At 41.3% G+C, this 27,300-nt stretch overlaps 1 protein-coding gene across 3 annotated transcripts in view; it reads right to left on the bottom strand.

The window, feature by feature from the left end:
- THSD4 (thrombospondin type 1 domain containing 4) overlaps positions 1–27,300 on the bottom strand; it is a 640,675-nt gene that overhangs the window by 103,304 nt on the left and 510,071 nt on the right. For all 3 annotated transcript variants that reach the window (XM_053594803.1, XM_053594804.1, XM_053594806.1), the window contains one exon: positions 4,763–4,967. In XM_053594803.1, the coding sequence (XP_053450778.1) occupies positions 4,763–4,967 (205 nt within the window). The remainder of the gene's footprint in view (positions 1–4,762; positions 4,968–27,300) is intronic.

Genomic DNA, 27,300 nt, shown 5'->3' with positions numbered 1-27,300 from the left:
TACAACTGGACGACTAAGAATCAATCCTTAGATATTCGTGAGAAAGCAAAAACAAGGTCAGGTTCCAATAATTCTTAAGAGCAAGTTACAGAAAGAAAATTCCTTACTTTTAAAAAAAAAGTATCTATTAGAAACCTCACCAAACACCTACATGTATTAGAGGCATTCTTATTTTTAGGAACAATATAAGGAAGCCCATTATCATTACCGTTATTCTAAAATGTTTTAGAAGTCTAAGGGCAACAAGACAGGAAAGAAAGAAGAAGTAGAATACTTGAGAAAAAGATAACAGTTTCATTGTCTATAGATACCATGACTGGCCACCAACTAGAAAATCCAAATGAAACAACTAAAAATTTATTAGAACTATTGAATTTAGTAACATATCCAGATACAAAAAATCAGGACATAAATAAACTGATTTCACATATATAAACACGAATAATTGAAAATAGAATGGAAATAAAGATGTCATATACCATATTAGCAAAAACTATAAAATACTAAAAAGTAATCCTAATAGAACATATGTAAAGTCTACATAAAGAAACTTTATTAAAGAAGGTAAAATTGGAGACATCCTATGTTCCTGAACTGAAAGTCAATGTTGTGAAGACACCTTTTCTGCCTTAAATTAATCCATAAGTTTATTGCAATCCCAATCAAAATCTCAGAAGAATTTTTATGAAATTTGACGAACAGATTTAAAGTATATTTAGAAGAACAAATGTATAAAAATATCCAAGAAAATGTAGGAAAAGAACATAGTGTTTGGGAAGGAATTTGAGGAGGGGGCAGAGAAGTGAACTACAAAAGAATAAAACATATGATAAAACTATAGTAATGAAAACAATATGGTACCAAAGCAGATCAATTCAGAGAATCCACAAGCCTATGTATATACACAAATATTTAATGTATTTAAGAGATGGCATTTCAAATTAGTGGGAAAAATTTCATAAATAATGTTGGGACAACTGTCTATTTAGAAAAAGAAAGTTGACTTCTACCTCATACCACACAGGGAAATTAATTCCAGATGTTTTAAATATTTAAATATAAAACTACAACTTTAAAGTAACAGAAGAACATATTAGGGAATAATTTTATAATGCTGGAGGCAGGCAGAAATTTCCCAAGTAAGAAAAAACAGCCATGAAAGAAGTGATTGACAGACTTGACTAAATAAAGATTAAAATTTTTCACTAGAGAGTAATAGATAGCATAATCAGAGTTAGAATCACAAGATAAAGACTAATATTTTCAATAGATGTGAACAGAAAATGGTTATTACTCATAACATCTATGAGTTCTTTAACCCAACTGAAAAATGGCAAGTTCATAGAAATAGCACAAAGAATAATAAACATGGTCAGGAAAAGGAAAATAAAAAAGTTATAGTAAAAATTAAGTACATTCAAAATATTTAATTATGGTAAGGGTGTGGAAAAAGGATTCTTTTATGTACTTTTGGTGGAAGCGTAAATTGGTATAGCGACTTTGTAAAAGAATTTGCTTTATTTTTGAGACTTTTAAGCGTGCATTCCATTTGACCTACGAATTCTACTTCTAGGAGTCTATCCTACAGAAATATTTATACAAGTATGAAAGGATATACATGTTAGGATATTCATGGAAGCATTACTTGTTGGAGTAATGCCTTCTTGAAGTTTTCTTCTCTAAGAATTTGCTCTATTTCTTCCAGAAACAACTTTTCCACATATTTATCTTGGGCTTTGTACTTCATCCTATAGGCTTTTTAAAAAATGTCTGGTGATCCTTGGTTGTCCCTTCATGTTATTTTCAGTTGTCCATCATTTAAGAGAAAAGCAATGGGAAGGCTTCTGGAGAACCCTGCACACATCATTAGGACTTGGTAACAGGCCAAGTTCTGAAAAGTGAGAGAACGGGGTGCCAGCCAGCAAACTGTGCCCGTCTCCACTTCAGAAATGATAATCTTGAAAACATGGAGCACCCACCTCTCGCCTATGCCCTATTTCCCTTGAGTTTCTGGATGAGGAGGCAATGCCAGCATTTTGAATGTGTATGTGGGGGATCCTCTTTCTTAGACCATTTTTTTTTCACTCATCCTTCTATTTTCAGCCCTATTCTCCTCTTCTACCCTTCGTCATACCTGTTGCCACCTGGGCTGGGAGGTTTGTGGGGCTCTGTCTCATAGCCTGGGGACCCCTCATCCCAGTCTCCGCTAGGAGTCACCCAGGCTCTGAGTGAACATTCTCTCTGCTCTTCTCTGTGAGTGAACATTCTTCCATCTGCTTTCTGTCTTCCAAAAATTTGTCCACTGATGCTCCCCTTCCAGTCTTCTTGGTGGTTGTAAATGTATCTTTTTTTTTTAAATCTCTTTAGTATCAGCTCAGTGCTTGTAGCTCAGTGGTAAGGGCGCTGGCCACATACCCTGGCAGTGGCGGGTTTGAACCTAGATGGGGTCTGCTAAACAACAATGATAACTATAACAAAAAAATAGCTGAGTGTTGTGGCGGGCGCCTGCAGTCCCAGCTACCTGGGAGGCTGAGGCAAGAGAATCACTTAAGCCCAAGAGTTTGAGGTTGCTGTGACCTGTGACGCCACGGCACTCTACTGAGGGTGACATAGTGAGACTCTGTCTCAAAAAAAAAAAATCTCTTTAGTATCATTTAGATGGAACCTTAGGAAGAAGGGAAAAAAAGTCTTATGCCTTGTCACAAAATCTAAAGTATGATTTGTAATATTAGAAAACTGGTGACAATCTCAATATCCTTCAATAGGAAAATGCCTAAATAAATTATATTACATCTGCTTCTGCTCTCTCAGTTTGTCCACATGGCACCATGTAATGTTGCCATGGACCCTGTGAATTTCTTATGCACCCCACCGATCTCTGGGCATTGGACCTTGAACTTGACTTTCGAAATCCCCTCCCCATTGACTCTTGGTACATCCATTTTCCCTCTGTCTCCTCTTCATCTTTTTCAAGGAGAGAGGCAATTTTTATTCCACAAAGTTTTGATGTCCTGACAAGCTCTCTGAGATAAAAGGAAGGGAATGAACATTTGTCAACTGCCTAGTAAGTGTCAGGGGCTCTATTATGTCCTAAATAGCTATTATCTCACTGATTCTTACAACTACTTATGAGGTCAAGATTCTTCTTAGATGAAACACCAAGGCTCTGAGAGCTGTTTCTATTCAGACATCCACTGGATATTCACCCAGAATATCTATTTTAACTTCAGTGGGCACAGCTTGAAAACTACTTATTGAATAGACCCAACGATAGCCAGGGAAAAATGACTAAAAGCAACACAAAGCTAATAAAAAGTGGCATTGTTTGCTTGTACATTTGAACACAATCACATTTCAAATAATCCCCAGAAGAACATTTTTCCATTTTAGGAGACAGGATATTTATGGAGATGTGATCTCATAATAGTTCAAAAGAAAGGAGGAAACACACAAAGACTATTTTTTTGCTATTAAAAATAACACACAAGCCACTCACTGGGAAACTAGGCTTTCTGCCACTTTGGTGGCTCCTGGGTTTGCCAGAGCAATTGTAACAGTTTTCTATTTTAGCTGGGTTTATCTCAGAGTCCCATCTCCCTTCCTTTGCCAGCCAATAAAACCAGGTGAAATTAGTTTTGGCTGCTTCTGGGTAGAAAAGAAAGAGATGCAGAATGTGGCTTTCCCGGGTCTGGGGTTATCTTCTGGGGTGATCCTGATATTTGAAAGTTGCAAACTTTGTGGTCTTTCAACTGCTGTAGCCATGGACTACTGCATGGCCAAGGTGACTGCCTGTGGTATTATCACACCGGAACCAGACTGCCTGGGTTTGAATCCCAGTTGCCCCTTTTATGGCTGTATGACCTTGGCACATTCCAACCTCCCTGTGCCTGTTTCCTTATCTGTAAAATGGAGTTGAGAACACAGCTCCTGTACCCTGAGGCTGTAGAGAGAGTTCCAAGATTTAATACATGGAAAGCATTAAGAATAATGTCCGGTACATAGTTTGTGCTAGGTAAGTTTCTGTCTAATAAATAATTTAAAAATCAAAATGAATATTTCATTCATTCATTCATTAAAAGCCTTTAAGGAATGGCTCCCTTATTTTGGTAAGTGACTTGTACATGTCTACATGAATTAGAAGTTGGCAAAAACTAATTTGCATGACTGGTTTGCATCTGATGGAAGGTCAACAACGGTCTCTTTTTGTAGGAAAACAGGTATAAAATAGTCTCTCAATATTGATGATATTGTCCAAAAGGATCATCCAGGGGTCTATAGCTGTTCAGAAGAAACACCTACTGCTAATGCACAGGCCTGTCGCCCTAGGCGGATGAAGCAGAAAGAAGTGAAAACTTTTGCTTTAGACCTCCAGGGAGTGAAAGTGCAGATGGACCAACTGTCCCTGCTGCCTCAAACCCAAATGGGGCAAAGACTGGCAGACCTCCCGGCTTACAAAGAGCCTCTCCCACCTCAGAGGGATAATTCGGTCTGTTGTCCATTTCATAATCACGTTTCTCTTGGGAGGAGGAAAAGCTGATTTAAATGCATAGAGATTAAATGTTCACTTGCAAGAAGGACTCTCTCCCCCAACTTTCTCCACCCAAGCTTCTCATCTCAAGGGGAAGGCCAGGTGGAACTCAGCATTCCCCACTTCCTATGTGCCCAGGATCTCTGGACGCTGCTGTGTCTACCTCATGATCTTGGGAGGAGTACATCAGCGGGCAGTGACAGGTGGCTTTCTCTGGAAAAGGACCAGGCTTACCCAAGTAGTTGTTGCTCTTGTGCATCTCCGTGATGTTGATCTTTGTGGCTCCTTGGGGAATCTCCACAACGCGGTGGTAGCCCAGGCTGGTGAGCGCATGCTTAAACACGCCCGACACCACCTGACAGCCAGTGTTGTCACCTCCACACACCCCGCATTTGTCCACGACTTTGTCGGAGCCTAGGTAGTCGTCACAGCCGATGCTCTGCAGAGAGGCAGAAAACAAAGACTCTTGTAGCCATGTGTCAGGAGCACGGGGGAAGGAGGAGAGGAGGGACGGCTGAGGATCAGTGGGTAGGGCTGGAATTGACCTTCCTCCTCCCTCTCCTCCCCCCAGGTTCACGCTTCTCTTCACACAACAGATGTGCACACAGCACCTACTTTGGGCAAAAACCTTCTTTTCTAGTTATTCATGAAATGCACATTTCTAGGAGTAAGGTGGGGACCACAGACTGTGCACCAGACAAGTGAATAAAACAGAGTGCCTTTGGGTGGGTAGATGGTCAGGAAAAAAATAACACAGGGAAGAAGACTAGGGAGGGCGTGGGGGGCTAGAAATTGATTTACATGGGCTGGACAGAGGAGCTGTTCTGAAAATCCCCGTTGGACTCTGGGAGAGAGAGGATGGTTCATGTGGGGATTTTTATATGAAAAACCTTAGAACAGCGGTTCTCAACCTGTGGGTTGTGACCCCTTTGTAACAATGAAAATACATCCTGCATATCAGATATTTACATTACGATTCATAATAGTAACAAAACTACAGTTATGAAGTAGCAACGAAAATAATTTTATGATTGGGGTCACCACAACATGAGGAACTGTATTAAAAGGTTGCGGCATTAGGAGGCATTAAGAAGGTTGAGAACCACTGCCTTAGAACCATAATAACCCCAAATCGGACTATGCCCCCAAGTCTTCTGTTTTAAATTATAGACACTGCAAACACTTAGCAAATACCCACCCAAAGTAGGGCTCCCTGGCCCAGTGTCTTAGGAAATTAAACAAAATTGTTTGAGAGCTGAACCTTCACCAATAACTGTGGCTCTGAGATGCTGAACTGGGGGGCTTCTGCTTGGTTACCCCAAAGCACTTTTCCCAAAGCAGAAAGATAAGGTGAGCAAGGGTCAGAAACATCAACAAACTGCATGATTTGCTTCTAAATCAGGGAGTTCTTTGTGCAGCCTGTCTCATCGGTTTAGAGGAATTCTGACATTTCCTGAATTTCCCTCCAAAACAACGTCCTCATTACTCATCCTAAGATCTTTTGGCTTTATCTCCCCCTCACCCCCCCAATTCATGTTTCTGTTGGGACAATTTTATTTTGTATAAAAAAATTAAACTTTGAAACAGAAGAGAGTGATCTTCATGGAATCTTCCTTCTGGAGATTTCCTCTTCTGACTCCATAGAGTTCACGATCGTGTGTTCTGAATCCCACACTAGGACTCATGTTTTGAACAAACAGTTCTGTCACATTTCTGTGGTCAGCTGGAAGTGAGAAGATTGCAGTTTGGACAATGAAATACTGGGATTACAGGTTTATTCACTGGGTTATGAGGATATGGAAAGATATGAAATCAGAGTGGCATGCTGAAACTTGGGACACATGTTCACTGAATCACAGGCTTGTCTGTGTTTAACAGCACTCGTCAGACCACATCGCAGGGACAGAGTGGGCAGCAAATCACTCAAAGTCCACTTGTGATTTTGTTATGCAACCCTAGGTCTGGTCCTACAGGTCAAATCCAATAGGCAGAGTCAAATCCAAAAGTGAGCATTCTTTCCTTTTTAACTTCACCCTTGATTGCCATCTCTCTGCAGGCAATATATTATACTTCTGGCTTATTGCTTCCATATTTGCGAGTGCACACTGTCCATCAGGAATAACTGATCTCTTCACAAATAGCTTCTCTGTAAAACATTATTCCTGACAATGATAGGACATCGTCTCAAGATGTTTATCCACCCTGGTTGGCCTCTCCAAATGCTGTATTTGCTATGTATTTCTCCTCCCTCAAATATTTCTCACCCCTGCCCCTTGCACATTTGAGCAGGAAAATAGGGGAAATGTTTTTTACGCATGATTTCCATACCCTTCAACCCTTGGATTCTACTTTGTATTGAAACAAACAAACAAATAAATGCCACCACCAACAGGAGTTTTGGAAAGTAGAATTCAACTTTGTCAAGGCAAGATTCTAACTGAACCATATACAAAAAATAACTCAAGATAGATTAAAGACTTCAGATAAAACCTGAAACCATAAAGATTCTAGGAGAAAATGAAGTAAAAACTGTTCTGCACATTGGCCTAGGCAAAGAATTTATGACTAAAACCCCACAACAACAACAATAATATATGAGACTATTTTTTTTTAGAGACAGAGTCTCAGTAGAGTGCTGTGGCATCATTGCTTACAGCAACTTCAAACTCTTGCCTCAGCCTCTGGAGTAGCTGGGACTACAAGCACCAACCATAACGCCTGGCTAGTTTTTCTATTTTTTTTGTAGAGATGGGATCTCACTCTTGCTCAGGCTGGTCTCGAACTCCTGAGCTCAAGCAATCCACCGCCTTAGCCTCTCAATGTGTTAGGATTACAGGTGTGAGCCACTGCTCCTGGCTATAAATGGGACTTACTCAAACTAAACAGTTCCTGCACAGCAAAGGAAATAGTCAACAGTGTGAACAAACAACCTACAGAATGGGAGAAAATATTTGCAAATTCTGTATCCAACCAAGGGCTAATATCCAGAATCTACAAGGAACTCAAACATATCAGCAAGAAAAAAATGACCCCACCAAAAGGTGGGTAAAAAACATGAACAGATTTTCTGTTTAGAAGAAGATAAACAAATGGCATTAAAATAATTAATGGCTCAACATCATTAATCATTAGGGAAATACAAGTTAAGACCCCAGTGAGATACCACCTTACCTTTGTCAGAATGGCCATTATTAGAAAGTAAAAAAAACAATAGATGTTGGTGCACATGTGGTGAAAAGGGAAAGTTCATACAGTGTTTGTGGAAATGTAAACTAGTGCAACCTCTATGGAAAACAGTATGGAAATTCTTCAAAGAACTAAGAGTAGACCTATCCTTTAACCCTGAAATTTCACTACTGAGTATACCCAAAGGAAAAGAAGTCACTTCATAAAAAAAGACAATTGCACCCGAATGTTTATTGTAGCTCAAGTTACAATTGCAAAGATATGGGATTAACCTTTATGCCCATTAAGTCACGAGTGGATAAAGAACACACAGGAGATATATATTCCATGGTATATATACTCAGCCATAAAAAGGAATGAAATAAGGTCTTTTGTAGTCACTTGGATAAAACTAGAGACCATTACCTTAAGTGAAGTATTTCTGGAATGGAAAAACAAATACATGTTCTCACACATAAGTGGGAGCTATACAAGGATACAAGACAGTAGTGTAATGGACATCTAAAACTAAGAAGGGATGAGGGATAAAAACTTGCCTATTGGGTACAAAGTACACCATTCTGGTGGTGGATATACTGAAAGCCCTGACTTCAGCATTATACAATTCATTCATTTAACAAAAACAAAAACTTGTTCCGCCTACATCTACTGAAATTATAAAAAAATGATAAAAAATAAAGTAAGTAGGGTGGCGCCTGTGGCTCAGAGTAGGGCGCCGGCCCCATATGCCGAGGGTGGTGGGTTCAAACCCAGCCCCGGCCAAATTGCAACAAAAAATAGCCGGGCGTTGTGGCGGGCGCCTGTAGTCCCAGCTGCTCGGGAGGCTGAGGCAAGAGAATCGCGGAAGCCCAAGAGCTGGAGGTTGCTGCGAGTCCTGTGACATCATGGCACTCTACCCGAGGGCGGTAAAGTGAAACTCTGTCTCTACCAAAAAAAAAAAAAAAGTAAGTAGATTTTTAAAATATTCTGATCAAACTAAGGAGATGCCTCTGACTGTGGCTGATGGAGAAGATAGCCAGGAAAGCAGGTCGGCACCCACTCCTTACCCTGTCTCATGATGTCACCTCTTCCCCTTTCCTCCCACCTCCCCTCAACTGGCCAGACTGAATTCATTCTCATAGGTGTCCTCCAGGTAAGAAGAATGCTGTGCACAAAGGTAGGAGGGAACACAGAATGTGTACAGCTGAGGGCGAAGTGCAGGGTTGCAGGCATTGGCAATCACCAGATGTCTGGTGGGGGGAGGGCCATCCTCAGACTTGTTTTCCAGATGATAATTTGGCTGCTGATTTATCACTATCATTATCATTTCCAGATGATAATTTGGTGTGTTAGAGTGGGGAGAAGAGGCAGTCTAGCCAAGTTTGTCCTGCAAATAGGATGTAAGGGATAGTTCAAGAATACACTTGATCTTAGCCAAAAGGCCAAGAAGCGATGATAGTTCAAGAATAAACGACAGTGACTAAAGATGGGACAAACATCACAGCAACTCTCATCTCCAGCCCAGTTAATGGGACTATCACAAGGAAGTTGCACAAACATGGGTCACTCCACACAAACACAGATGCAGACAAAATGTTACTTGATCTTGTGACTCAGACACTGTATTAAAATACACTGCAAAATTTGATGGACTCCCCCACTGGATTTCCTGGTCACTCTGGATGAATCTAGACATGGGGAGGGAAGGTGTGGCAGTTTTTCCCTGGTAGACATCCAAGAGCTTGGCTTCAGTAAAGCATATGGCTGCACAAGTGACATCTAGCCTCTGCAGAGCCCATTAACGGTTTCTTCAGAAACCATTGGAGCACTTGTCTAGTGTTCTAGAGGCTACCAGGCTCCTGATAGACTAAGTTGCCATGGAGTTACCAAACATCCCCCTTCCACTTCACAGAGAAGGCGGCACAACCCCAGGCAAGTTACACATGTGACAACGGTGCCTTCTATTGAGAGGATCAGGTGATATAATGAGGGACAATTTACACTGGATATCCAGGAGGGTATGACTGAGGGAGTGATCTTTGGACCAGGATCTGAATGACAAGAAGGAGCAGCCATGACCAGATCTAACCATGGAAACACACATCTCATCACGGACATTGCTGAGTGATGTTTTAACTATTATGCAAAAATTGGAGGCCAAAGGATCAGAGGTCAGGCTGAAGGTGCTAGCTTTGCTGGAATGGATGGTGACAGTGACCTGGGTACACAGAAACAAGTTCAAAGCACGGTTACCACAGAGGACTGGAGAAAGCCTGGCTTTCTCCTCTTCCTGTAGAATAAAGGACCAGCTACATCTTGCATCTCTCCCATGTTACGTTATACTTTACAACACAGTAAGTGAATACATATTTTAGCCCATTTTCCTATTACATTACTTTTCTCATTGTTGCAACTCTTTTATTTTGAAATAATGTAAGACTCACAAGAAATTATGAAAACAGTATGGTTTCAGTGACCTTTTACCCAGCTCTCTCTAATGATAATATCTTATATGATAGTACATTGACAAAACCACATATGCCCCTGACGTCAGTATCATACTATTAACTGAAGAATAGACCGTATTTGGATTTGCCATTTTCATATGCATATTTTTGGTGTATAGTTCTATGATATATTATCACATGTGCTATTACTTTTGTTTAAAGCAGCTGATATTCTCCTCCAGAATACAGGCATGTCATTGACAGATGAAGCCAATGTCATTTATCAAGAAAAACCCAGGGTGTCCTCCTGGCTTAGTCCCTGGCTTCCTGTGTGATGCTGGACGGGTCACTTTTTTTGAAGTCAATGGTGAAAATATTTTCACCACCATCCAGATCTTTCCAAGGACAGTGTACAGAAATGACTCTGAAACAGAGTCCGTGTATCAGGAGGCTGACTGGTTGTTGACGGGGATGATTTAACAGTGCTGACCTACGTCTAAACATCGTCAGCAGCACCACCGAAGTGTCATCAGGGTGTGCTGAGGGGGGAAGCTGAGTCTGCCGGGTCTGAGTTCTTCTGCCGGCTCTGCCATTTCTGAGTGCTTTAGTATCTTGTGCATGTTGATGAGCTGTTCTGAGCGTGGGAATGGGGTGAGGTTTTCTATCTGTGAATGGGGCTAGTGCAATATGGACAGTTGGAAGGATCAAATGAGGCAACTGTGTTATGATACTTAACAGAGCGCTCTAATATGGTGGCTTCTCAGACAATGGGTTTGTTAGCATTGTCTTCATACACACGATTTTGTCTGAGATCTAGTCACTTTTAAATAAATGCCACCATAATGTAGCCACCTAGAGCGACCCCTATTTCTATAATACTTTCTATTAAGTCTCGGTCAGAAATATTCTCTTCTTCATTTGGATAAATTCAGAAAAGTTTGAAGAGCCAGAGAAAGACTGAGGTCCGCTACAAAGGCAAGACCCCTTCCATGGCTCCTACACCATCACTGCTCCAACAGCACCCACGGAAAAAGGCCAGAAAAAACATCTGCTCCCCGATCTGCCTCTTTTATGTTTCTTGCTCACCATGTATCTCCTGCTAGAGATCTACCTAGCTATTACAAAGGCAAATGGACAACTACCAGATATCCTTAGACTTTTTCCAGAGACTTTTGCAACATGTTGTAGGAAAATTTTACACGTTGCAAGCCATCACAGGAGAAATTGCTCAAGAATTACCCTCCATTGTGTGCCAGAATTAACCTGAATGAAATTTCCTGAGGGAAATGAGCAATCTGGATGACATATTTGGTAGTGAATTTCATAGGGAGGAGACCTCTGTCCATCACAGCAGGGCTGGCTGGTGCCAGGCATTCAGAGAGTGGAGGTTCTGATTCTCTAATGGGAAGCAGATGTTTCTGTGTCTGCTCAAGAAACACATGAGATAGGGTAACCTCAACAGGTTGGCCAGATGACCCTGACAGGTAAAACGTCATGCCTTAATCATCATGCTGGTACCACAGTGTGGGAAAATGTTAAAATGATTAGTAGCTAATACCAAATTACTTATATTTATGGTGAGCTAATTCATGGAAATGCATGCAGATGCCAAAACTTTTATTCATGACATTCTGTTGAAAGAAATCCTTTCATATGATAAATCTATCCCTCTTAATATGGTTAGGAATGTAGATCAATACCACCTTCCTGGAAAGCAATTTAGCAATATATAGTGTTTGACCCAGCACATTCTTCTTCTAGGAATCTAGACTAAAGGAAATGATAAGAAATGAGGCCAATAATTTCTGTATGAAGGAGCTCATCACAGTATTATTATTAATAATAAAAGTCGGAAACATCCTAAATGTTCAACATAGGGCAACAGTTAAACAACTTATAGACACTCCTTGGAAAATACCGGATGGATCTCTTTCCAGTTGTTTTTCTCATTAAGATCTTCTAGCACTTATGTCTGTATGATTGACCCTCCATATAGTTCAGCAAATGTTTCCTGAGCCAACCCCAACTATGTGCCAACACAGTGTCAGGCAGGAGAGACATAAAGGTAAAATAAACACAGTTCCTCCTCACTGTCTAAACTGGGAGTCAGCAAACTACAGCTCACAGGCCAAAGCTGGCCCACTATCCATTTTGTAATTAGAGATTCATCGGAACACAAATACTCCCATTATTTATTGTCTGTGGCTGCTTTTGGGCCATAAAGGCAGGGTTGAGTAGTTGCAATATGGACAGTAGAGTCCACAATGCCTATAATGTCTTTGACCTGGCCTATTACAGAAAAAAAATTTCCAATTTCTGGACTACATTAAAAGACAGATTCAATCAAGTCACTTCATATAGCTTGTAAAGGTTGAGAGGGAGGCAGGGACAGAGTCCCAAGTAGCCAAGGCCGAGACTTAGGGAGACATCTCCAGATTGACCCACAGGTGAGACACTGGTCTCATCCTGTCTCACACACACTTGATTTAGTCCAGTGTGACTCAATTTTTTTTTTTTTTTTTTTTTGTAGAGACAGAGTCTCACTGTACCGCCCTTGGTAGAGTGCTGTGGCGTCACACGGCTCACAGCAACCTTTAACTCTTGAGCTTACGTGATTCTCTTGTCTCAGCCTCCCGAGTAGCTGGGACTACAAGCGCCCGCCACAGCGCCCAGCTATTTTTTTTTTTTTTTTTTGTTGCAGTTTGGCCAGGGCGGGGTCTGAACCCGCCACCCTCGGCATATGGGGCCGGCGCCCTACTCACTGAGCCACAGGTGCCGCCCCAGTGTGACTCAATTTTATCACAGAGGCAAAGAGTTGCCACCCTCTACTATAGGAGCTTCAACTTTTTTCTACTTAGAAAAAACATATACACATTTTAAGAGGTGTTATCTATGTATTACTTTTTGAAGTTGAATAGAAGCTACGGTTACTGGTCAAATGTATGCAGGCACGCTATGCACATCCATTTTACCTGCCATTTGTACACTTTTGGGGAATGATAGATTTTATTTCCAACAAGATCTCTTACAATATGTCTGCATTTTTGGTAACTCCCGCTATACTCTTTGAATGAAACTTCATGCAGAAATGCAGAACTCCGCCATGGGAAATGAGCAAAGCAGACCTGCTCTGGTTGGAGAAGGACTGTCAGCGTTTGAAGCCCAGCTTCTTACCTTCCTGTCTGCTCTGCTTCCTTGGGGGAAGGGATTCTCAGCTTCCGCATGGCTAGGAGTTCTCAGCTCCAGCTCCACTGATCCTGAACGTTCTTTCCTGTGGGTGCTATCTTACTTAGGAGCGTCCCTGGATTCTATCCACTAGATGCCAGGAGCATCCCTTCCTCTTAGTGTGAACAAAAATGTCCCCAGACATTGCCAAGGGTCCCCCAAGAGAGCAAAATCACCCCCCCCCCAGTTGAGAACCACTGCTCTGCTTTATTCCACAGCTCATGGGACATGTAGGAGCACATTACAGATTTCCCAGAAAACTTTGAAACAATGTTAATTTCACAGAAGTGCACAGTCTTGGTAGATATTGGAGAAACTAATGAGCAGAGAATACTTAATTATCCGGTTTTTAAAAACAGTTCCTCACTGCCATCAAACTATCCAGTAACCTTCTAGAGTTCTTCAAGATTGCCTTTTGGCTTAACTTCACCAGAGTAGGATTATGTACTGGACAGAGCATGGTGCCTGGCACACAGTAGGTGCTTAACAAGTGTTTGTTGAACAAAAGAGCAACTGGGTGAGGAATCGAAAGATCAAAGTTATAAGACCAATTTGCTCTTTGAACCAGATCATCTCTAAGGTCCATTTTAGTACCAAATTGTATTTGGAAAAAAGATATGGAGTCCTGATGTGAAGAATCCTGCCATGTTTAAAGTCAGGGAAATTTGTTTTATGTAGACAAAATTAAATTGGAAACAGGAATCAATGGAAACATATTGACAATGCCATTCATTTGAACAGAAGACATGGTCCAATGGGATAAAAGGCATCTTGGCATTCAAAATGAAAGAAATTGTGAAACTCATGATCTGGTTTGAATCAAGCTTATGGTGGCCACTTTTTAGCATCTCATCCTATTTCATCAGAAAACAGCACCTTACCAAGGGACTCAGCTGGAAGAAAACATTGGCATCTTCGTAGGATAAAATTGAGTAAGAATCAAATGCAGCAATGTTTACACATTTGAAGAAAAGAGGCTTGAGAAGCAAACATCTCATACCCTGAAAGAGAATTACCACCCTTGTTCCCACCAAACTCAACTTTCTCTGTAGGCTGGGGGTATCCCAAACTCCAATGTGGTACTTTCATAATCTTCCTCCCCAAGGGACTGAAGTAGGGGAGAGAGGAGAGAGTCCTGACAATGATAACTGTTCTGTTACAAAAGTAAGATTTCCATATTTTTGTATGGACAAGTAGAAAGCTCTGGACCTCCACTTTATTTTTAACATATAAAACTGTATGGTGAATTCTGTTTAAAGGGATCATATTATATCTGGCCTGATGGTATTACAATCAGGAGGCGCTGGTACCAGAAGAAAACCACACGGATGGGTCTGTCAGAGGCTATGGGTTTGGACTGCCAAGGGTCAGGGCTAGGATGTTTTCTGCAGAAAGGAACAGAGAGACACTGGCTACACATTCTAGGGCAGAGTTCTGGAAGCCAGATTATTGGCTAAAAGGATACAGCAAGTTGGGCTGATGAACCCTGCTCCAGGATAGGGGCTGCTTACACACTGGTCAGATTACAGGGCCTCCTGGCACAGACAGGCTGAGCCCGCACAAGTAGGTCACATCCAGAAGGCCCTCAGGGGACTCTTCCTCAGACCAGAAGGCAATGATGGAGACTCATGCTAACATGATGACAATGTTCTCATTCTCTTAACACACAACCCATCTCCACACCTGCCTTTTTGCATTTTTTCTCCACAAGATTCGCAAAAGGGCATCCAACCAAGCAACTAGTGAAGGGGCAAGAACCAGTGGTTAACCATTTAAAAGCAATGAATTTCAACCAGTGTGCCATGAGAGGATCTCAAGAGTGCCATGAAAATTTTGAAAGATCATTAATTAAATTATTTTCAAAAGAAGTTCAAAGCATGGTAAGTATATTCTTTTTTATTTTTTTAGCTCTTTTTTCTTTGATCAACATAACTTAAATGTGCTGCTGCGGAAACTAAACTATAGGTTCGAGCATGCCATGAGATAAAAAAGGTTGAAAAACACTGATTTAAAGGAAGGATTGCTGAGAAGCACGAGAAGAAGGGTGGGCTGAGAGACCTGTGCTGAGAGTATGTTTATTGTGCTCTTATGTGCAAGTTTCTGCTGCGCTGTTAGGACATGATTTCATTTCTTAAGATGATTTTATGGAATGTTAATAAATGTGGGCCGAATAATCAGGTCACTTATTTACAGAATGTTTATGATTTCCTTAAAAACCTGTGTGAGTCACAGCATTAGGGGTTTTTGGGCTTTTCAGACGTCACTGGGTGATCTCTGGGGGAGCCTGAGGGGACTGACTGCGTGCGTGGGAAGGTATGCTGAGAAAAAAGGGGGCTACCAAACCTTGGGTGAGTCCTAGGAACAGTGCACTGCTGCGCTGCCTTCACAAGTGTGGGGCAGACACAGGTGGTACCTGGAGGGGGATGAGACTGCAGGTTGAGATCACACAGACAACTGCAAGGACATGGAATGTTTGGGGCCCGGACCAGAGAGACAGAATTAGAACGTGGGGCAAGGGCCCACCAACATCATGCTCAAGGAAGGACCAACTGGGCTGAAGATGGGTGGTCTGCTGAAGGGAGAAGCAAAGAAGACTGAGGTCATGGCCTGGGAACCTGGAAGAATGTCAGTGTTCTTTAGGCAGAAACTCCACGGTGGGGCAGGCCTTAATGGACTGACCTTATAGCAAGGGTCTGAGCGTGCACCTTGGTAATCATTAATCAATTCATTGAATGTAGTTATGTTGATACTCTGTCTCCCACCTTTTCATTGGAATTTTCCTCTAAAACCCTAGACATATTTATTTTAGTCTTTTTGGATAAGAATCTTTCTAAAGTTTATTTTATACTCCTCAGTTGAATTATTTTTTTTAATAAAAATCAAGAATAATACACATTATTTCATCTTAATTAGCTTCCTTTTACTCAATGCATGATCCATGGAGCTACAGCACAGGCACCATCTGGGGGCTTTTTAGCAATCTCGGCCCCCCGCCCCCAGGCCCACTGACTTGGAATCTGCCTTTTACCAGCATCCTCAGGTGATTCCCGTGCACCTTCAAGTTTGAGAAGTGCTGCACTGTATCAGGGGTTGGCAAGCTTCTTTTGTAAACAGCCAGGCAGTAAGTATTTTAGACTGTGTGGTCATACGGTCTCTGTTGTAACCACTCAGCTTGGCTGCTGTAGCGTGAAGGCAGCCTGGGCAATTGATAGCTGTGGCTGCCCCCATAAAACATTACTCACCAAAACAGATGGCAGCAGGATTGGGCTCACACGCTAGATTTGGCTTACCTCGTGGACTTGGCCTGTGGGCCAGCTTGCTCACTCCTATTCCAGATAACTTAGGGATGTTCTGAGTTGTGAAGGACTGCCATCCTCTATGTTAAGAGATTCCAACTATTAGAGGGACTCTGCTATCTGGATGTCAGAAGTCACTTCTTGCAGCCGGCAGTCCCTTTCCTGCCTCCTAACGCATTTGCTGTTGTCACTTGGAAATGGCTGAAAAGCAAATGAAATAACCCAGAACTTTCTGAACCAAAAGGCTTGAACTTTCGTATTGGCCATGCCACAAGGATCTCTCTCCTGCTGTACAATGGTGTTACTTACACCTCTCTGCCCCCTGTGCAGAGGTTCTGGGAGGATGAAGGGAGAGTCAAGTACATCATAAAGCACCTTGCAACTCTGAGTTGCTGTAACTTACTTTGGCCATGTCACACCAAGCACCTACCATGTTCTAGCACTGCTCAGACATTATATCCTTCTTCTCATTTAATCCCGAGAGCAATCCTCTGTAGTAGAAAGACAGGTCTTAAAGGAGATTTATAAACTTGTTTAAGTTGCCACAGCCAACAAACAGCACAGCTGGCACCTGCTCTTGGTTTTGTCCATTCCCAGCCCATGAACTCATACTATCCTTAGTTGCAGTGAGGACGATTTTGTGCTTTTCATGGGTTTCCTGATAACTCATTTCAAGACAATTCTTTCTCTTTCTCATATGCATCCTGGAAGACCAAGGCTGCTGCAGTCAGGGATTATTTGACCTTTTCGATCACTTGCTGTTTACTGTGCGTTCTTTCCTCTTTTCTTAAGTTCCTGGCCAGTCTCCAAAGGATGACCAAAGCTCCCATCCATCCAAACAAAGACAGCACAGCAATATCACTCTTTGGTTTCAAACTGAAAAGAAATAAATCCTTTGGGAAGCTTTTTCTCTGTGAGATTTTTAACAGGGGCAAAGGTAGAGACAAGACATGTTCACAGACACAGATTCCTGAGACTCCCAGTACTGGACAGCAGGGGAGGCTCTGGGAGCCCCAGCTCCTTCTTTGCTTCGTGGATGAAGAAACTAAGTCCCAGAAGTGACTTCTCCAAGTTGGCAGAGAGAAGACCTTCTACCTAGAAACTCCTTTCCATGACACTGCAATACCTTCTCTCTTTTCTCTCTCTCTTTTTTTTTTAAGTTATGTTCCTACAACCACATGAAAAAGATTTCATCCACCCACTAGAATAATAGCAACTCCTTTTAGAGAGCAAATTGTCATTGTGAAAATACCTGTATTTGGATAAACTGCTAGAGGTGGGAGGTGGAACCCTGAGGAGGCTGCAGAAATGAAGGCAATAAGAGACCTGGTTAAACTCAGATGTGGCTAAATAGAGGAGTCCAGTTTTGCTTCCAGGACTGAAAAGAAAGGAAAGGGAAACAAAAGGGGAGGAGAGAAACTAGGAGATGGCAGAGAGACAGTGAAAAGCCCTGGGTAGTCAGGAGGACTGTTAAGGACTGATCTTGAACCTGACGTTCACTTGTGGCAATTTAAATCTCTTTCTGTTCCCAGCTCTCCCAAACTCTTGGTTCGGACCTCTTTAATTATCTTTCCACTTCCATAACCCAAAATGACAATTTCTCTTCCATGTCCCCAGATGTTCAAACCTCTTTTCTTCTAGATACAGCCATGGATGTTCACCTAAGAGCATTCCTAATGTACCTACACCTGTGGTGACATCATTTTCTAAGCCTTACTTTCCTTACCTGTAAAACGAGGGCATTAGAGTATAATTCTCAAATCTTTTAGGAGGCTTAAGTAAAACATGCAAATGAAGGTAGCTAGTTCAGAACTGGCACAAGCAGAAGCTGGAAAAATGTTTGGGTGCCTTTCCTTGTCCTGGAGACAGCTCCGCCTTCCTTCCATGACCTGGCCCTTGGCAGTCTGGCCATGCAGTCCTCCTTCTTGCACAAGTTACATACACTTCTGCCCCAACAGAGGAGGCTGGTCACTTTGCATTGTTCATTGAAACCTCACTTCTGTTTACACACGATTGTGAAGTGGTGTTGAAGCCAGAGTTGTAACTGGAAACCATGGTGATCTATTGGCATTTCAATAACTCTCTGGGACAATGGTGATCAAGATTTCCAGAAATTTCTTATAATATTGCTATCTTTCTATTGTTTAAAAATGTGTTTCCTTTTGTTTGTCTTTCCTGCTTTGTCTTGGAGACCAGCTAGGGAAAGCCTCAAAAATTAGAAAGGGGTTATGCTTATTTTAGAGATGAAACACAGGCTGTTAGTTGCAGCCTATAGGATGAGCACACTGGTTCACTGTCGTAGGTGAACGGGAGGTAGAAAACAGATGCACGGTGGCGCCTGTGGCTCAGTGAGTAGGGCGTCGTCCCCATCTGCTGAGGATGGTGGGTTTGAGCCTGGCCCCGGCCAAACTGCAACAACAAAAAGAATAGCCGGGGGTTGTGGCTGGCGCCTGTAGTCCTAGCTACTTGGGAGGCTGAGGCAAGAAAATCGCCCCTAAGCCCAAGAGCTGGAAGTTGCTGTGAGCTGTGATGCTACAGCACCTACTGAGGGTGATAAAGTGAGACTGTGTCTCAAAAAGAAAAAGAAAAAAGAAAACAGACACAAGCAAGGATTCAAGCACCTCCTGGGATTCAGGCAGTAGTCACTGGGATGTCCCTTGCAAAGCAACTGAAAATTTTAACAGTTTTTTTCTTTCTTTCCCCTCCTTCCTTCTCTCCCTCTCTCCTTCCTTCCTTCATCTTTCTTTCAACAAAGTCTCACTCTGTCACCCTGGGTAGAGTGCCATGGCATCATCTTAGCTCACAGCAACCTCAAACTTCTGAGCTCAAGCAACCCTCTTGCCTCAGCCTTTCAAGTACCCGGGACTACAGGCGCCCGCCACAATACCCGGTTAGTTTTTTATTTTTAGTAGAGTCAGGGCGTTGCCCTTGCTCAGTCTGATCTCAAAGTCCCGAGCTTGGAATCCACTGCCTTGGCCTTCCAGAATGTTAGGATTACAGAGATGAGCCACTGCTCCCGGCCTTTTCCCTTCTTTTAACAATTTTTCTTTAGTGTTTGTTATCTAGAAACCTAGGTACTCAAGGATGCTAGAAGGCCCACATAGCCAGGTGAACTGCTGGATGCCCGAAGTCCAGACCCTCGCACAGCCGGCGCAGACCAGAGCAAGTGACTTCCTCAACTCTTCGCTCATTAACACATAATGACGTTATAAGACTAAAAATCACTCCCCCAAGTGGCAATCGTGATGTACATGCAATGTGTGAAAAAGCACCTTCATGAACTGCGTCTCCGCACCTCAAACCCCGCCATGTTCCGCCCTGGATCTAACTCTTTAAAACCTCTGCCTCTCCCTTTGCTCAGAGAGGAGGTGCCTTTAGAACACAAGCTCACCTTTCCCAATTCTTTGGCCAAAGAATAATAAGAGAAAAACCAAACCTGAATGGTTTACTGACTGTTCACTGTGGCCAATATAAACAGGGAAAGAACACAGTTTTTTGGTAACAGCAGGAAGCCTCATGAGTACATGTGATAGCTATCCCACCTAGAGTGCTCACCATGAGCTCAGCACCTTACACACATTATCTGTTTAATTCTTTTTTTTATTTTTTATTTTTATTATTAAATCATAGCTGTGTACATTAATGCGATCATGGGGCACCATCACTGGTTTTATAGACCATTTGACATATTTTCATCACATTGGTTAACATAGCCTTCCTAGCATTTTCTTAGTTACTGCGTTAAGACATTTATAGTCTACATTTACTAAGTTTCACATGTACCCTTGTAAGATACACTGTAGGTGTAATCCCACCAATCACCCTCCCTCCACCCATCTGTTTAATACTTGACAACCTTGAATACCCCTATTTTGCCGGAGCTCAGAGAAGGTAAGTAATATGTCAAAACTCACACAAAGTATAAGTTTGAAGGAAGGGCCTTCCGGCTCCAAAGCCTAGGCTCTTTCTCCCCTGCTAGCCACATAGTCCCTTGGGACAATGGAAACCCTTGTTGTAAGAACTGGGCCTGGTGGATGGCCGGTCAAGGACAAGCATATTTGCTTACATTTCTTGGGCAGCTCTCTGGCCTTCCCCCAGACCTTTCTATGTCATGGGCTTTACACCCAGGGCAAGGCCTCCCTCCTATGAGGACTGACGAAATTTTTTTAGCATCTCCTATAGCTTCTTTTAATTCTCTTGCTTCCCCAAATTACCATGCTGTGTCCATCTGCCCAAGTAAAGGGACATCTATAATACCATCCATTCCCCAATAATGGTTTCCTAGGTCCAAAACTATTCGCTGAAATAGTAACTGTTTTCTCATTTGTTGTTCTGGGAAAGGAACTACTGGTTTGCCAACTTGGTAAATACAGTAGAACCTCTGCAAGTTGATTACCCAAGGGACTGTACCAAACTGGTCAACATACACAGGAAATCAACATAAGGAAGTAGGCCTACTGTACTGATAAGTTCATGTGGTGCATTTTTAGTCTATGAAAACTAGGTCACTTTAAGGTGGTCAAAATAGGGAGGTGGTTCAACTATAGAGACTCAAGGAAAAACTCTTTGGTCTTTATAGACCATCTGACATATTTTCATCACACTGGTTAACATAGCCTTCCTGGCATTTTCTTAGTTATTGTGTAAAGACATTTATATTCTTTTATATTCATTTACTAAGTTTCTACATTTACCAGGTTGCTTGGAAGATGTCATTTCCCAACCCAAGAGCTTACTTGTTGGGGCCAGAATGACTTATAAATTAAATAAAGATAATTCCTTATTATTCTTTCTTCTAACCATTGATACATTCAACATGAATATTTATTTCCCTAAGAAATAAAGACATTGTGTTCCATGGATTGTCAGAAGGAAGAAATTTGGCTGAAATATTTAAACATGAAGGCTCCTTTGTGCTTCTTTTGAAGGATAGCTAAGAACAGAATTATTTGTCAAACTCAGTGTGTTCCACAGCAATAATTCAGGTGGCAACCAGATGAATCATTCCCATGCTGGCATAGAATTTCCATTCTCTTACAATTTTAAACCAAAAGGTATGGCAATGGCAGGTCCGATGCCCACACACGGTTTCCAAGTGACCTCACTAACAATACGCACATGTGTACACACACATTTAGGACACATAAACCAGCTGGATAAACACTGATTCTTCACTTTCTGGTGGAACCTTGAAATTCTTAATTTTTGCCAGTTCCCCTTCTTTAAAATCCAGATCATATTTATGAGCTTTTGCATCATGCCCCCCAGATGTGTAAGCATGAAGGCTAAATGTGGTTTCAGGTAATCTATCCTGCATGTGGCTGTGAAATTCATCTTCCCAAGATACTGCTGTCATCATGTCTTTCCTCTGGCTGGAAAAGCTTCCTGATGTCAGCTGTCATTTAAACAAGAGGAGTGTTTCCTCCTAGGCACTGTGCCTGTATTTGATTCCTGATTCCAGGTGGAAGGGACTACCTGGGGCTGTAGCCACTCATGGATGAGCCTTACCCAGGTGTGGATAACTGAGTGAAAGCTGGAATTTTGAAAACAATTCAGTGCCTCCATGTTTGGACAGCAAAAATACTTTGTTAAAGTGGCATATTAATTAGTGACACTGATTATCAATTGTGTCTCTAATGTTCTGGGTTGCTTTTAGGATGACAAACGGAGTTTACATTTGTAAGAAGCATCTGACACAGGGAAGGAACTCGATGCCTATTATGTTTTATTTAAAGTCAAGTTAAAGATAACATAGAGGGCAAACTCAAAAGTAACACAAATAAATGATCTCCATTTCTAGTTTAAACAATAGCTTCCTTGGAATGTTATTTAGCTAGAGAATGTCCTGCGTATACTTTAAAAAATGTGGAATGGCAGCAAATGTGGAAGGAAAAAGAAAAGCATTTCTCTCTCAAAGTAAAACAAACCCTCGTTAAAAGAGAGTGAGAGCCAAAGTGCAAAACAGTCAAATACTTGATTTTGACTACTAAGGGTATCTGGTCAATTTAGGGCCCAGAAGTAAAGTCTGTTCTCATTCTTCACAGAGGTGGTCTACAGAGAAGCTCATGAACGGCCAAGAAAAGCAATAGAAAGAACAGAAAGTGGTTATCTGTTGAATATCTATTAGGGTAAACAATATTGATTACCTTTTTAATAGAGGAGGGAAAAAAATGGTCAAGTAACTTGCCTGGTGCCACACAGCCTGGCACTAGGATCTGAGCACATACTCATCTAGCTCAAAAACTCAACAGCTGAGTCATCAGGGGAAAGCCAAGAGGTGAGGTTCACAGAGTGAATCCAACAGGGAATAAGGTAGAGAACGAGGATGCCAGCAGGTGAAGAACATCTAAGGGGCAGGTCTTGGACAGGTGGAGGAGAAGGGGAAGGGGCTCTGGGTGGCTGAGGGCTTGCTCTTCACTATCTATCCCAGTGGTTCTCAACCTTCCTAAGGCCATGGCCCTTTGATATAGTTCCTGTGGGTTGCGAACCACAGGTTGAGAACCGCTGATCTATACTCACAGAACACTCCAATTTCTTGAAGCTTTGAGTTCTCACTTAATATATTGCCTACAAACACTGCCTGGAGCCCTGGCACTAAACCTGTCCTATTTTTTGTTATTGCAGCAAGAAGGTCTAACAGATGATTTTCTCCCAATTCAACCCCAAGGGCCTAAGACTTTAAATTCCTCTGGACAGCTTGTAGTTCATCTGGTAGTTTTCTCTGCTTTAGGTCTCCCAAATGGCCTTTGGTTATCGGAAAGGGGGTCTAGAATCATGGCATCATGAGCTGATAAGCCCGGATTTCCCTAGGACCATCTTTCCTTTACATTTATTGGAATCATCCTGGAAAGCCCCCTCTGAGTCTGAAGCTCTGTCTTTTGAGCCCTTAAGTTACCATCTTTGAGACTGTCACTGGTAAAGTCTCCATACATAGGAAAAATGGGAAATTGTAGCTAAATGTACCTTCATTTACAAAATATTTGTTGCAAAAATTTACAAAGAGGTGGTCAACATATAGAGAATATTTTGAAAATACTTGGTAAAATTTTTGTAAAGAAAGGTACATTTAGTCACGATTCCCTATTTTCCTTATGTATGGCGACTTTAGGGGTGACTTTGGGACATCTTATATATATATGGTTAAGGGCTATGAAGAAATCACTACGTAATTTCAATTTGTTCAACTGTGTTTCTACATAGTGATAGGAAAAGAGCCATTTCCCTTTAAGATAAGGAAGCTTCTGGATATCTGAGCAGAGAAAGGCTATACACCCAGAGCTTAACAGAAGCTGTGGTAGAATAGTCATCTTCAGTTGTTAATGCCTCCCACAGGTGATTTAAGGAGACATTACCTACCCTTGAGCTAAGGAGTAAACTAGATAGCTTAGGAAAGTTTTTGGAAGTGTCTGCTTAAATACTGGAAAATCCCTGCCTCAAACACGTAGGTAATGGTGACCCAGTTGACACGTAGCCATTTGAATAGTAACTAGCAAAATCATTTACCTGCATCTTATGATGGCTGGAAAACCTTGCCATCAGCATATACAAGGGTGTCTGGCTTCCTCCTTGCTGTACCTCAAGGCCATCAACAAATCAAACCATGATTTTTTTGGATATAAGCTAAAACTTCAGGAAACAGAAGACATATATACAAGGGTAGCACAGGATATCGACCTGGTCATGAAAATCCAACTTAAATTTCCTTGTAAATTTGAACATTATAGTCACCAGATTATATCAGTAAAAAACCATTAACTCTACTTGCTATAGAATAGCAGAGTTCTCTATTTTACACAAACTCACTATAATGGGAGCAACAAATAAAATGAATTTGAAACGAAGGTCATCTATCCTTTTCAGAAAATATAACTTTGAATTTTCATTTCATAGCAGATTTGTAACGTAAGGGATAATAAAATGACCCAACCAATAGAATGAAGCAGTTTGTTGGCAAATATCCTCACTAGACACGGAATGCTAGGATCACAGAATCTCAGAGTAGAAATAAGCATAGTAGTCATCTGGTCTAACAAAAGTCACCTTGGTTCAGCCTGGGTCCCCTGTTCCTTGCCAAGACACTGGGCAGGTTAACAGGCTAATTTAACCTATAAAACATATCTGCTAAGGGCGGCACCTGTGGCTCAGTCGGTAGGGCGCCGGCCCCATATACCGAGGGTGACGGGTTCAAACCCAGCCCAGGCCAAACTGCAACAAAAAAATAGCCGGGCGTTGTGGCGGGTGCCTATAGTCCCAGCTACTTGGGAGGCTGAGGCAAGAGAATCGCTTAAGCCCAGGAGTTGGAGGTTGCTGTGAGCTGTGTGAGGCCACGGCACTCTACCGAGGGCCATAAAGTGAGACTCTGTCTCCACAAAAAAAAAACAAAAAACATATCTGCTAAATGAGATAGGTCAGGGGCTTTCAAGCTATTCCAAGGTTCTACTTTAGTGTTTCCATAATCTTTAAAGCATACTTTTAAAATATGAAGAATTATATTAAACACCATATATACTCAACCACAGAATATGTTTACATGGAACATACTGGCCATTATCACATTAACTTATTTTATGCAGCATTCAGGACAAACTTTTCCTATTTTTGTTTAATCAAAAAGATCACTTACCTATAATTTACAATTTCTTGAATGTGTTAATCAAGAACTCCCCCAAGAGTTGTAAATAGGAAAAAAAATTCAGAAATCAATTGAATGTTGAGGCATCACAACTGTTTATATAAGCATTCAGGAAGACACTGCAATTGTTGTTATGCTGACATAAAAAACTGGATGTTTAACAAGAAGAAAAAAAGACAGGCATTGCTAGTTGGCCCCCAAATTAGAGGCTTTGTCACATGGAAGATGGATTAGATTTCCTGTCTGTAGTCCTAAAAAAATTGGGCTGGGGCTTATAGGAGAGCAGTACAGAAGAACTGATCCCAATTACTGATCCAAGAATGGAGCCTTAGTGAACACCTGTCTCGTAAGGGTGCTATGAGGATTAACTAACTGTTAGCATATGGCTAAAGGGCTTAGCACAGTGCCTGGAAGACAGTAGGCACCCTAAAAAGTCCTACACCTGTTACATTAACAGCTGGAGTTGAACGAGGATTGAATGGGCTGTTTAGGGAGGAAGTAAGTTTTTTTTTTACTAGTCATTCAGGCAAAGAATATGTATGTGTGGGTGTGGGTAGATATGGAAGGAGAGGTTTAAATAATCAGGTGACTTACTCTATTATTAAAGGATTTGGTGACATACTCTATTACTAAAGGATTAAGTCCACATCTACCATTTGCCCAGTATTGTTCCAGTTCTGTAGAGAAGTGGACAGAGGTGCATGTCATGTCCCTGCTCTCAATGGGCTTACTGTCTAGCTAAAGGTGGAACAGGAATTAAGGGATAAACCAGGCATCAATGGCTAAGGAGTTCAGAGACGGCTTCATGGAAGAATCAGGGATTATAAAATTAGAAGAAACCAAAGATTAAAAAAAAAAAAAAACAACACATGAAATTTTGGGAAAGCCTGAAATTTCTAAACAATAATTAGCATGATTTGCATCTTTATATATCATATTGTCTTTCCTGCTCTCTAACAGAGTCACCTGGTTCAGTGGGCTCAACTTACATCAAGAGAATCAGTCCAATAATGGAGAATTTGAGACCAGTCCTGGCAACTCCCAGCTCTCTTGTCATAAATGGCCTGCCCTCTAATTTCACTATGCACGATTAGAAAGTTGCCTTTGTCCCTAATTTCCAAATAACCCCCAAATACTAGTATTTGGGTGGTTGCCAAACAGTATAATTTCTTTCTTGACCTGTCTTTACTGAAATAAAGTCAGTAATGTACACTGTAAGATGTTATTCCTCATGAAGCTAAAGTAAGTTTTATTTTAAATAAGAAAAAAAATAAAAAACAAAAAACAAGTAAGCTGGATTAACCCAAGTAAGATGTTTTTCTGGCTTGGCTTTTTTGCTAAACCAAAAAATAAAAAAATAAAAAAATGTATAATTGACCTAGACCATTCTGTAAGAATTGAGTGATAAGAACATCCAGGAATATACTGGTAGTGAATCAGGATTACATAAAGCCTTAAAATAAAAATCATCATTTTTTGTTGATCAACAATTTAATTTAATAGCAAGTTGTTTAAAATATTTAAGTCATAACATCATCTATCTTGTATCATAATATGCGTTGTTACATCTAAGTCCCCTGAGCAATGAATATGCAAAATTTGACTATGCAATATTTTAATAATTAACACATATTTCATGATAATAATTCTTGAATTTAATAAAATTCTTATGACTACACCTAGACTTCCATTCCAATTCACAGAATGCCCGGTTTGAAGAATGAAGAAATTAGAGCCTCAGCCCTTGTGGAGTGGAATTTTGCGAATTAACGCATTTTGGTTCTATACTGCAAATGGGGCATCTAAATCAAATAATGACAGTCTATTAGCTTAAAGTACTTGTCACTTCCAAATTATATCTGGCCTACTGGAACTCTTCCCAGCCAACAAGCCACCAGGATTTATTTCAAAATTACAGTTTATAAAATTGATGAAAGTACTAATCTTTTCTTTTTAGGTCAAGAGAATGACAGAATAAATCTCTGTTAGATGCTACTGATGTTTCTC

Source organism: Nycticebus coucang, chromosome 6 (genome assembly GCF_027406575.1).
Source record: "Nycticebus coucang isolate mNycCou1 chromosome 6, mNycCou1.pri, whole genome shotgun sequence".
Lineage (NCBI taxonomy): Eukaryota > Metazoa > Chordata > Mammalia > Primates > Lorisidae > Nycticebus > Nycticebus coucang.
Note: the sequence above shows the minus strand (reverse complement) of the source record. Positions and strands in the feature narration are given on the sequence as shown.